Raw genomic sequence first — 13,109 nt, 5'->3', positions numbered from 1 at the left:
GTATGAGCAAAAGTCCTTTATATTCTTCTTCTAATTATACTACCTTTCTGTGTTTCTTTTCTTTGTCTGATTTTTTTGAGGGGTGTGGGAGGGGTGTGGGGGCTAACAATTTCTCTTTAACAAGAAATCTTCCTACTTTCTCTTATTCCCTTTTACTGGCTACATTGTTGATAGGTTCAAGAGAATATCTCCAGCATAAAAATTGAGAAAAATTGAAGGATGAGGTGCAAACATTTATCAGAGTCTTTTTTTTTTTCCAAGCTGTTTTTAGAATTGTGAAGATAGAAAAAGTTTAAATGAGGATGATTTACAGTATGAACTTCCTGAGTTTTTTAAGTGATGCTGCAGAGAGTTCTTGACAAATTGCAAAGACCATATTTCCTGGAGCAGAGAAAAAAGGTTTGGCGTGGCTGTTCAACTATCATGCAAAAAGAAAAGTATATCCATAATACTGTATCCATGGAGAGGAAAAAAAAAACAGACCACAAAACTATAAATAATATTTCAATGCACTATGATAAGAAAACCTCATTTTAAAAAAGTATGTAAGAAATAACCATACTGTAAACATAGCTGTAGATCACACTCATTGCACCAGTCAAAGCAAAATTATCAAGAAAATATAATTCTTAATTTTAGTTTAAGGCAAACATGAGGTAAATTGCATGAAGCTAGGATTGGTAGCTCAGATAATCCTCAGTAATTCACTGTGTTATACAATATTAACACATGCAACTGTAAATTTAACCCAAACGTCCTTTCCATAAAATTTAAAGCTTGTTTGAACTTCCTTCTGGTTTTAAACAACTGGATTTCTAATAATGAAAAATACTGATAAGAAAGGAAAACTATTTACCCCCAGCAGCAACCCCTTTTTTAAAATATTTTGAGTTTCATAGATCACATTAAAATATTCTACTATTTTGTGATAAGAAGCAAATATTATCTTTACTGTTTGCAGTATGGTGGACTAGGCTATTATTCACACTGACTACAGAAAGAATTCAATTACTAGAAATTAAATATTTTAATTATAGTATTTTATCTGTGTTTGAATTAATTTTTGTTTATATTTGAATAGATATAATTTGACCCTGTTACTCCAGTATACATGTATTTTTTACTTACAGTAGTTTGTTTGGTTAAGGGTATATGTAGCTATTAGACACTATGTTTCTAAAGGACTTTCCAGGATCAAGCATTAACATTCTCACTTGGCTTGACTTGTTCCATTTACACAGCAGTTTATGTTTCTCCCTCCTCTTTCTGTGGTGGAATTAGATATTTTTAAAAGAAAAGAAGGATGCCCATGCAATATAATTATTAATATCCATGACTTCTCCAGTTCAGTTCTTTCAGTTAACACTTCACTGGAAAAATCTTAATTTTATTGTGTACTTGTCTAGGAGGGACTAGACAAACACCATGTAACAGTGGGATTGAGGCACTTAGATATAATTATACAGCAACTTTAAAAAACAAGTTCAGCATTTTAATATGTGAACAATGTAATTCATTCAAAACTAAACTCATATTTAGATTTTTCCTTATTTTATACACTATCTCCAATATTAAATATCTATAAATATACACACAAGTGTCTGCATGTATATGTATTTCTATTACCAAGCCTTTAATTCTACTTTTATTTTATAAAGGACGCATGGGTGCATCCATTTTAAGCATGGACATGGCAAATATTTTAACATATACTTAAAAAGGGGATGATGAACTAGGACTTGGAAAGGTTAAGGAAAAAAACAGGGATAAATCATATGAACTTGTGAAGAGATACTGATCTGGAAATGAACTATTAGTGCATGCTGCAAACCCATGTAACTGGGGGATGACTCAATGACTCTCAATGACTGCAGAAGAGAGAGGACTGTTTTTCAGCTAATATGTGAAAACAAATTATTCAAGGTAAAAAAAAAGTTTAAAATACCTTGTAAATAGAAAAGTTAGTCAAATACCTGAAACCCTTCTTCTCATGTCACTATTATGTCACAGTTTTAGAAATCAGATTTTCTGTATTTTAATTATACAAATATATATTTAAATAGCTCATATAGATCACCTTATTTTTTTACATCAGTCTTTTAGGTTTTCTTTTTTCCCCATGTACTTATAGTTGAGGAACATATTTGGAATTCTTTACAATTTTTCTAGTAAATCTAGCAACATTTTTAAGCAGAAAAACCTAAGAACCATGAGTGACGCAAGATAATTCAGAAGGAGCTGAGCTTTGTTTTGGAAGGGAACGTGAAAGATAGACTTTAAATTGATAATGATACTATGATTTTATGCATGGCTTTTGAGTTCTTAGCTGAGGAGGCTTTCAGCTTTACATACTAGTGGCTCTTCAAACTATAGTAATTCTATAAAAACGTAACTTCTCAATTTTGATTTTGGTGTTGGTTACTAATACAGCTGGAATTACAGACATAATTTCATCTTGCATAAGGAAATGGTTTGTGTCTGTATTTCTAAAGTTGGAACCCAACCATAAGATTTGTGTAACTGACAAAAATCTGCTACTCTACTGAAGCAAACTTCCTAATAAATGTTGTGGAAATAAATTAGTTAAGAGTACAGAATGGAATACATAGATTATCACACAGCTTTTAACTGAAATTAGGTGATCAACCTATTATGAATTCATTCAAATCTCTAAAAATTAATGTATTCTGTTCAGTAATTGAGGGATGAGAGACAGTTGTTTCTCTGCTCTATCTGTGTTTCAACTTCCTAGAAACTACATTTTGAGCTTAATCTCCTGAGGATTGATAAATAGGTAAAAGAAAACATTGCATTAAACTCAAGGTACGAAATTATTATACATTATTTTATGTATTTTTATATAAAAGTTACAAGTAGCAAGCATATGACACAGAAATGGAACAGTAACAGCAATAACTGTGAATGCATGCTTTTTACAATGTATCTAATAAAGGGATTTTTGCCAACTCAAATATTCAGTAACATACATGCAGATTAATTTCTCAATGTCAAATTCAGTCATATTGCTAGATGCTTATCCAACAAACGTTTCTATTGAAGTGATTATGAATGGCTAAATACCTGATTTCAATAAATTGTTCCTGAAATTGGGAATTTTACTTGCAACAAAAAGAAGAGAGAAAAACAAAAAGATAAATGACTGATAAGCATAATAACCAAAGTCTTATTGCCTTCTAGTAATTTTACTCAACACTGCTGAATTTTTTCATGATAAGAGAATAGCTGGTCAGAGTCCATAAAACCTCTAGCTGGTGTTTCCAAGGACGATAGTTTCACATTTCACTGTGGCATGTTCAAAATCACCCAGGAGCGCACTATTCTCAAGCAGTCTATATAATGAAAACAATGTACATACAACAAAAGTTCAATGTAAATCTTCTTCCACATATCACACAACACAGAAGTAAATAACAGACATAGATTAACTTAAAGAAAACTATGACTTAAAATAAATAAATAAATAAATAAATAAATAAAAGGACAATCTCAGGAACTAATTTCTTCCTAAAGTTTCCAGCGAATCTGCAAATATATTTAATAACTAAGGAGCACTTTGTGGCCAGAAACCAGATTAAAAAAGAAATGTATTTTTGTGCAATGGGAATATCTTGCTAAGGAGGTATATATATATGTCTATACCTCTTAGGTTTGCATAAAGGCAATTAAATTAAATTGGAAGATTGTCCACTCTCTCTTTCAGAGAGCTGAGATAGTTCATCATAGATTTCTCCATTCAGAGTTTGCATTACTGCATGAATAGTTTTCTGAAATCAAAACTAAGTTAAAATATGCTGTCTCTGAGGAAAAAAAATGCAGAAAAATATTTACTTAAACCATCTACAGGCAATAAAACCATTAATAGATTATTTCACTGTAAAACTGCTTTATACATATATACACATAAAAATGTATATACGCATATCTATGTTTATATATACACATATATAAACTGACAGACTAGCAGTTATCCATAGCTCCATTATAAACATCTGAAATTATGTTTATTAAGTGCTGATAAAAATTATGCAAAATGCAAAGTCTAAGAAAATACTCGAGAAAGTAAGTTTAATTTGAAACATTAACCTTAGTGCTACAGAACCTCTAAATTTATAAGTACTAACACACACTCTTCCCCCAACACTTCACAAGATTGGATGAGAAAAAAATTAACTGAAAACAAATACTTCCACATCTTACTGACCTGAATTAAATGGCCAAGTTTTACATTCTATTTCACATACTGAGGCTCTAACATTTATTTCCATAAATATTAATTAAGAAAGAAATAAATGAAATGCAAAAGCCATGCAAAGCACATGACTATTATGCAGCTGGAATTAAGATAGTTCTTACTAAGGGCTGACTGCAATTCTGTCAAGAACAAGGAACTAACAGATTTTGTTTAGTTTGCAATGCTGAAGTGGTCATCTGGCTTTCAGTTTTTTTAAGATTCAAACCTGTTTCTGTATAAGATGACATACAATTTGAGACCTATATATGCATTTTAGCAATGTAACAAATAAAATGGAAAGCAACAGATGGTTCAATTGCTGTATAGATATGTTTACTTACCTCAGGCTTTTCTCTTAGACCCTAGTTGTGTTGTACTCAGACTCATGTTTGCTTAGAGACCCAATGAGGCAGAACCTGGAATGTTACGGCTATTTCATTCAAAATAATAGTGTTTGCATAGAAGAAAATAAATATCTGCATATAGATACTTTATAAACAGTACACTTTGATAGTCTGATATTACTCATGAAGTAATTTACACAGACATGCAATTGGATTAAAATAACCAAAAACCTGTCTATTTTTAAGATAAAGAAATGCCTTAATGTGCAAAGAAAATATGGAGGGTATGTAAACTATAAGAAGAAATGCATAAATAGTGCATGCAAGAGAAAACACAAATCTATTAATAAAAGGTTATGTACTTTTTTTCAAATAAATTGTTCATAATTTTTTTTGTTTTCTTTTTCTTTTACTTGTAAACTGTTAATCATTCGTATTTACAGTGATTCAAAGTGCAATATACAGAAGAAATAGTTCTTTTATTAAAAATATTATGCTTGATTTTTCTTTTTTATTGATTAGAAATATTCCCTTTAATTCATTTTTATATATAAATATGTATGTGTTCATTATGTGGTCTCGTGTTCTAATCTATCTATCCATGTTTATTTGACAAACCAAAATTCTGTGATCAATAATGGAACAGATACAGTTAAGTTTTGGAAATACTGTCATTCATTACAGAAAAGGTAATGTGCCATGAGGAAAGGGGTTTCCTTGCCCCAGGACTGTGTTCCTCATTCTTGTGCCATGCCTCAAAATGGATACATGTATCTTTTATTTATTGATGAATTTGTTTAGAGATGGTTAGACCAACAGTGGGTGATATTCAAGGCCACTTCAGTTACAAGGAAATGTAATGTGGCTGTTCCAAAAATCTGAACTCACACAGTCTTCTTTGGTTTTTAAAAATTGTACCTGTTCTCTGTTGACCTGTGTGTGTATGCACAGGGGTATATGTAAAACAGTAAAAGAAAAAGAAAGAAAGAAAGTAGAAAGGTAAAACAGAGATACAGGATCCTTCAGGAAAGAGGACCAGAGATGAGAAAGAGAGACAGAAATAGATAATATAATGGCATGTGCTATCAGGAAACAGAAATTTAAACAATAAATAAAGAAGGAAAAAAATATGTCTTTAATGATCAAAGAATGAATATGTTTGGGCAATCAAGTCCTTACACAATAGTTAGTCTTCATCAAAAATCTATTGATACTGACCGCTGAACAGCTTTATCATGTCTGGACAGCCTGTGACTTGTGGTTGGCAACTCTTCAATTTCGTCTATCTCGCACGCATCAGCAGCATCTTGTGAGTAGCTATGCTTCATGACAAGGATGTTTCTCCTGTTCATGGGCTGAACAAGTGGTTTTACAGGCTGGGGTTGTATCTCTGTCAAGACAGAAGGATCTCTTGTGCTGAGGTTACTACGGCTGCCCTTAAGACTAGACACTTGTGATCCACAGTGATGGTCATGAATGCATTTTGAAGAGGATCTCCGCAGTTTATGATAATTTTCAAAGTCATCTGCAACATCAGCAAGGTCAGCTGCAGTCCCTGTCCCTCTAAGAGTGCATAACTCGTAATGAGGAGGCTCAAACACCTCCTGGAACACTGTTTGATCAAAGTCTGCTTTCCTTTGGACAAATTTTTTACGAGGCTGCTTGATCTGTACTATAATAGAGATAACAATGAGGATGATCACAATGCAAGATGTCACCCCAATTATAGTCCCACTGGTATTGGTAAGTTGGTCCAATAGGTTTGCTTTTCTTTTTTCTGTGCAACAGGGAATAAAAAAAAACAAAAAAAGCACAGCATTAATTGCAGTTCAAGAATACAAACAACTATGATGGGTTCACAGATTACTGCAAGGCTGAGCATAGTCTATTTCTGAGTTCACTTAATCAATCTCACCAACAAAAAAGGGGAAGAAATCAGATATTTGTGAAAGCCAAATAAGCAGCACACAAATCCTTTATGTGTCTATTCTCTTAGAAACTTATTTATTCAGGGTATCTTGCAAGTTTAATTAAACAACATAATTATTTTAATTTTTTGTAAAAAACAACCACCATAACAAGCAGATGGCTTCAGTGTCACCTCTGAACTCCATTTGGCTGCTAAAACCCCCAAGACTTTTACAGATGTTCTCTTCATTATTTTCTCTCTCTCCCAGTAAATATATGCAGCTAAGACATTAGGTCCTATGAAAGAACAAGATTTTACAGGATTTAAGTCTAATATTTGTGAGCTGAGTAGGAATTTTGGCAGCATTCAATGAAAAAGCTAAATCAGGAGAAAATAGAAAAGTTATTCAAATTTAGATTTCAGAAGGAAAAAAAAAGCAAATTTGTGCAAGTTATTTCTGTTCCCCCCTCCCCCATTAATTACCAGAACCTTTCTAAACAGGCATAAAAATCCAAAAGCTGATCATACCTACTACCCTTTGCTCAGAAGCCTCTAATATGTTAATCAGCAAATTCTGCATTGTGAATAAGGCAGAAAAACACAGTAAAATAATAAAATAAAACTAGTTCCCCTCCTCCTGTGCATCTTTCTCTGTGATTGGCTTTCACAAGGTTGCAGGCACAAGATGGTGACTGAGCCTTGTAGAAATTCAAGTTGAAAGTGTTTGCATCAGTCTCTCTCAGGCATAGCAAGACAACTGTGGTTAAGTTTCAACATCCAGTTTAGTGTTATTTTTCCTGGCAACCCAAGACATATAAAGGGAATTAAGAAAAAGCTTTTGAAATGGAGATTATTGGCACCAAAAGAGTAGCATTCATCTCTTCAAAATCTCCTAGTTACCAAAACTTAACTCTTCAGTAGATCATTGTCTAAGCTTGCAGATTCACTCAGTGTTTCTCTAATTGACTGACACAGACTCTGGAGAAAAAGCAGAGTTAGGAAAAGCAACACTGCGGCAAGCAACATTTTTGCTGGAATCAGCAAACCTCCTTTCTGTAGTCAGAAAAACAAGAGAGGATAAATGCACAAGACCTGATAAAAGATACTTGACGAAGGAAAGACAAAAATCATTCTGGAAATTGCAGAGTGATGAAAGTTTTCTGTTTTCCTCTATTGTTAAGAACTAGAGAATGAATAATAATTTCCCAATTGTCTGTTTATTTTCTTTGAAGAATATTTAGCTATGCCACAGTTTAGCTGTGTTCTTTTGAAGTGTACGTTTTCATTTGTGTTTTACCCTATTTCACTGCTTGTCAGGATTCTACAGGCTTCAGTAGATTTATGGGCTGACTGCTAATCCACTTCATTCTGAATTTTTTTCTTGATTGGTTCCTAAATTTGGCATATCCCATGCTTTCAGGAACAAATCTTCAGTAGGGGGGAGACAGGGGGATACAAGACAGAAGTGAACTCTCTCCCTAGCCTGCAATGTAAGTTTGCTAAGCTCTTTTCCCTGAAGACAACACAGATGCTGTTTTGGAGCTTGTTTGTGTGGTTTTTGTAACAGAACCACAGAAATATTTAGAAATCATGGATAGGAACATCACTCCCTGCCTATGAAATAAAAATTACATCTGATTCCCAGATGTAGTATTTACAAGCTTGTTCCTTGCACTTCAATTTCACAAGATTATAGGTAGATTTGGTTGCTTTCTTACAGTGTTAATTCCACCTTCCTTTATAAGACTACTATTATGGGCATAGCATGCAGCTAAAAGACACCTGCTACTCATATATTACTCCACTACAAAGGCAAATATGTCAAAAGAACCAAAAGATTACATTTAATTATACTTTAGGTTGTATGGAAAGCAGGGACCAAGTGATCAGAAAGCCTCCTAGAAGTGCATAAACAGACAGCAGGACATAACCAATGCAACATCAGAGAAAAAAAATATGAAAACACTGAAAGTAAAATCCACTGGCATTTTTTTACCTTCCTTCATTTTCTCTATTGCTTAATGTATGGTCTCTCTGAATCACTCTTCTGAGCTTTCACCCATTTGGCACATACTTAACAAGAAACTGAAGATTATATGCTGTATCTCATGCAGTGCAAATGCCAACTTTTTCAATTCTACATGTTACCTTTGCAGTGGTTTTCATCCCAGGGATACACACAGTTCTGGAGTCCATTGCAGACCAGTGTATTATTTATACACATATTACTGTGGCAAAAGAATGTGTTGGCTTCACAAGGGGCTAAAAATGAGAAAAATGACAATGGATATTAAATTAGCAAACCATTCAGCTCTCCTCTACAAAGACATCTAGGAGCGGACATGTATTCTATAATAGGACAAAGCTATACAGCATATATTCCTTGTGCATATTAAATATTTGACATGCAACATGGAGAGCAGTCAAGCCATAAACTCTTTTATTGTTCTGTGGCAGGAAGCTCGCAGTTTTGCCAAAAATGACTGAACCTTCCCCTAGTATGACTCTCTTGGATGTAGCAGGTTGGATTCTAAACATTGTTAGGAAGTCACCAATGTGTTATCAACAGTTTAACCACAGATCCAAAACATATCACCCTATGGGCTGCTATGAAAAGAGTTAACTGTATCCCAGACTGATCCAATGAGTGACAGATAACATCTTCTAAATTTTTTGCTGAAACCTCAATTTTATAAGAAAACTTTTGTGACTCAAACAAGATATGTACTTGATGGCACATATCAATGGTGTCTGACCAGCTATACACAGAGAAAGTAAAATTATTTAAAAAACCTTTTAATCATAAAAAAGGCTATTCTTCCATGGCCCGGAAGAATCATGCAGATTAAAGTTGCAGGAAAATGGTTTTACTGATGGCTCTGTTTTATTACTATGAAGAAATTGCCTGAAAACCTTTGGAAGGTACTGAAGATGCTGCTAAACTGTGGTGTTTATGGAAGTATTGGGAGATCGTTAGGTGTTGGGGCTGAGAAGCTATTGCTCCAAAAGTGCATAATATAGTAGAGATAAATTACTCCTCATATCTCTTCTTTAAAAGAGAAAGACTTCCATAACTTAGAAGAGCTACAAACTTTGTCAGTGTAAATTGTCAAAAATTAACTCCTTATGTATTTATTTTTTTATTTCAAGCAACCCAAAAGTGTTATTATAATTATTTTTAAGGGAGAGATAAATAATAAACTAAGACCCCTAGCTAATCAGAAAGCAGCTATGATGCTCCTATCACAGTATTACTGAAACTTCGAGTTTGATACTTCACGGAAATTGTTCTCCTCTGCAACTTTAGAAGCAGTTCCTATGACAACATAAACGCATAGCAGAGAGAATGATTTAGTGGCTTGCAAATGAAGGACAGCACAAAGGATTTGTATGACTCAATAGATCATGTCAATAAATCTACTTACCAATAAGTGTTTAAGATATCCATAACTGGCATATTTGGAGCAGTTATGGTGTGTTAAGCAAAGAATAAATGCCATAAAAATCAAAAAGCACACCCCAAACATGTAACTCCTCACTCAGATAAAACACTATATATACAATCTATCTCTTAGCCAGAAGACATCAAGCAGCCTGTCCACTGTTCAATTTTTGTTTTTAAATCTGGGATACCATCTCTTGAAGTGCAGGGAGTCTGGTCACATTTTAAGTTTGTTACAGAAAGGATTCTACTTTTATGCTGGGCAGATCAGAAGAGCACATGTGAATATTAGAAAGGGAGGATATTTAGGGACAGTCCTTATCTATCTGTTGCTGTCATTTGGGGACAATGAAGGCTGAGCCTGGAGGATGCTGTGCCACATCCTGATGTGACACATCACGTAGATAACACATCAAAGGCATAATCGTCCTTTCACGCTCTGGCTGCAATCCCTGTTACCAGGCAAGGTGAGGATCTTTTAGGATGTTTCCCACATGCAGGAACAGTCTCACTGCCTACTCTGAGTAAAAAGAAGTGAGAAACCTAAGAAGATCTAAAGAGGCATGCATTCAAAATACAAAGTGTATCCAAAAAAAGACTCAAATATCAAACAGAGAAACTTCACAAAGTGACACAGGAAAAATGGGGAAATATTAAAAACCAAAAGCAAACAAACAATCATTTGCAGGATTAATATAGGTTATACAATGAAGCCCACAAAAAAAACAAACAAACAACCAACAAGAAAACAAACACAAAAAACCCCAACCAAAATGCCAAAAAACATTCCAAGTGGAATGAAGGATCTTAGAAATGAAGTCAGAAGGACAGAGTGCTGTTTGAATTCAGAAGCATAGTGGTGATAAGTAGAAAAGAAGAACTAAAAGAAGGCAGCAAGGAAGTGAAAATAACACAAAGAAAGAGAGGCATCTACAGGGAAAAAAAAAAGTGTCAAATGGTTATTTTATTCTGCACTAAAAGAAATAGTGAGATTTTCTATCAAATGAAAAAAAATTAGAAAATTTTTCACAGATGAGAGAAAAATAAAGAGCAATTAAAAAAGACCTTTTTTCAGATTTAAGAAGGAATAATTCTGCAAATAGGTGACAGGGATCTCTGGAAATGAAAAGCAAGAGAAAGGAGGAAAAAAGAATGGAAATTTAAGTTTTCTGAAATTGTGCTATTGAATGATGGAGAAAAAAAATAGTATGTGAATAAATGTCAAAACAAGATGAATAGTGAAGCAAAGCAATTTCAGAACATTACAGCAAACTTAGCATGAGAGAAACTCAAATGTAAAATTCAGAAAACTAATGACAAACAGGCCCCCCTTGTTCATGTTTGTAAAATAAAAATAGCCAGGTTCTCTCTATGGTCCCATGAACGCAGAGTGATTTAACTGGACAAGAAGTCAATATGTTTTCCCTATTCTAATTAAGGTATTTTGTTGAAATGAATGAAAGCATAAAGGGTAGCTGAAAACTTGTCAGTCCTGTTATACATTGGAAAAATTTGCTTTCTTGCCCAAAAAAAAAGGCTCAGCAAAGGAGTCTTGGGATGCTACATCAAGGACATTCTAGTAATACAAAAAAGATAAATGAACTGATGGAAAACTAGATTCTTTCACAACAAGATGGATCTGGTCCTGATGCAGTCTTAAAGCTGTTACAGAATCCAGCATGACAGTGGAATCAAGCAGTATGTGACAGCAAGCTTGTAGATGTTTTCACAAAAGGAAACTACTGCTATCATTAACTTCAACTAGATAAAGCAGCACAAACCTCTCCACACACCAGAAGCCGTCCTCTATCACTCCATGGTCTCACCCATCACTATATAAATGCCCTTTATAGAGGAGAGCAGGAATGCAGAGAGCTCATCCAGGTGAGGAGCCAAGTGACTTTTTGGTCATGATCAGTGGAAAGCCCAGTGGAAAGCTACCAACTTTATACTTAGTGTCTGGACTACTTGATGAGGAACAAGCAGTCAATGAAACCTTCAGGCAGCTGGAAGAAGCCTCACAATCACAGGCCCTGGTCCTAATGGGGATTTGAACCACGTAAAATCTGTAGAGGGCAACACAGCCGGGTACAAGCAAGCCAGGAAGTTTCCAGAGTGCATCGATAACTTCCTGACACAGCTAATCAAAGAGTTGATGAGAGCAGCTCTGCTGTTCCTCATACTTTTGTTAAACAAGAATCATTTGGGAAGGTGAATGTCAGGAGCATGAGATGATGGAGTTTGGGATGTTTCAAAGACGGAACAAACCAAAAAGCACAGTCATAATTCTGGGCCTCAGAAGAGCAAAAGTTCACTGTTGAGGGTATGGGGGGACAAATGCCATGGGAGGTGGTCCTGGAAAGATACAAGTTCAAGGAGAGTTGGTTGATTCTGCAAGATCACCTCCTCCGAGCTCAGCAGTTGAATATCTGGAGTGCCCAAAAATCAGGTGAAGGTTGCAGTTATCCTGCATGGATGGACTATGATCAAGTCAATAACTTGAGCTTAGTCAATAACTTTGACTAAGCTCAAAGTTAGAAAGGATACATATAAGTGGTGGCAGTAGGGCAGCATGATCCCAGCAGAAATATGACTTCTCTGAGTGGAAGGAGCTAAGGTTAAGGAAGGTTCAATCAACTGGACAGACATGAACTCCTGGGTCCTAATATGGTTCCCCCAGTAGGTGACTCACATCACTGAGAAGCCACTCTTGGCTATCTCTGAAAAGTCCTGCTGACTGAAACCTCAATGGGCTGGGTAAACTGGATCTTCAAGCAGATTAACAAAGGGAAATGTCTGTGCCTTGGGAGGAATGAATTCATGCACCAGTATGTGCTGGGGACTGACCAACTAGAAAGCAAGCTTGCAGAAAATGTTCTGGTATGCAATAAGGTCACCTTGAAAATCACCTTGAGCCAGCAATGTGCCCTTGTGGCCCAGAAGGCCACCACCGTCCTGGGCTGCATTAAAAGCAGAATTGTCAGCAGGCCAAGAGGTTTGATGCTTCCCTTCTATTTAGCACTGGAGAGACAACATCTGCAGTGTTGTGTCAGGTTCTGGGCTCCTCTGCACACGGGGGACAGAGATGCCTGCAGTGAGCCCAGCAAGAGGCCATGAAGGCCTTTAAAGGCTTGAGATATTGGAGGTGAGAGGAGAGGCTGA

General features: G+C 35.2%; 1 protein-coding gene across 3 annotated transcripts in view; it reads right to left on the bottom strand.

The window, feature by feature from the left end:
- Positions 1–2,824: 2,824 nt before the first annotated feature.
- The window catches only part of NETO1 (neuropilin and tolloid like 1), a 62,192-nt gene continuing 51,907 nt past the window's right edge, over positions 2,825–13,109 (bottom strand). For 2 of the 3 annotated variants that reach the window (XM_058811784.1, XM_058811800.1), the window contains exons 8-11: positions 8,654–8,767; positions 5,815–6,373; positions 4,594–4,668; positions 2,825–3,350 (exon numbers count right to left, since the gene is read on the bottom strand). In XM_058811784.1, coding sequence (XP_058667767.1) covers positions 4,608–4,668; positions 5,815–6,373; positions 8,654–8,767 — 734 coding nt within the window. In that variant the 3' untranslated portion in view covers positions 2,825–3,350; positions 4,594–4,607. The remainder of the gene's footprint in view (positions 3,351–4,593; positions 4,669–5,814; positions 6,374–8,653; positions 8,768–13,109) is intronic. The other variant, XM_058811791.1, reaches the window with a different exon arrangement.

The sequence above is a fragment of the Ammospiza caudacuta genome, chromosome 1, assembly GCF_027887145.1.
Source record: "Ammospiza caudacuta isolate bAmmCau1 chromosome 1, bAmmCau1.pri, whole genome shotgun sequence".
Classification (NCBI taxonomy): domain Eukaryota; kingdom Metazoa; phylum Chordata; class Aves; order Passeriformes; family Passerellidae; genus Ammospiza; species Ammospiza caudacuta.
This window is presented reverse-complemented; position numbering and strand designations above follow the sequence as displayed.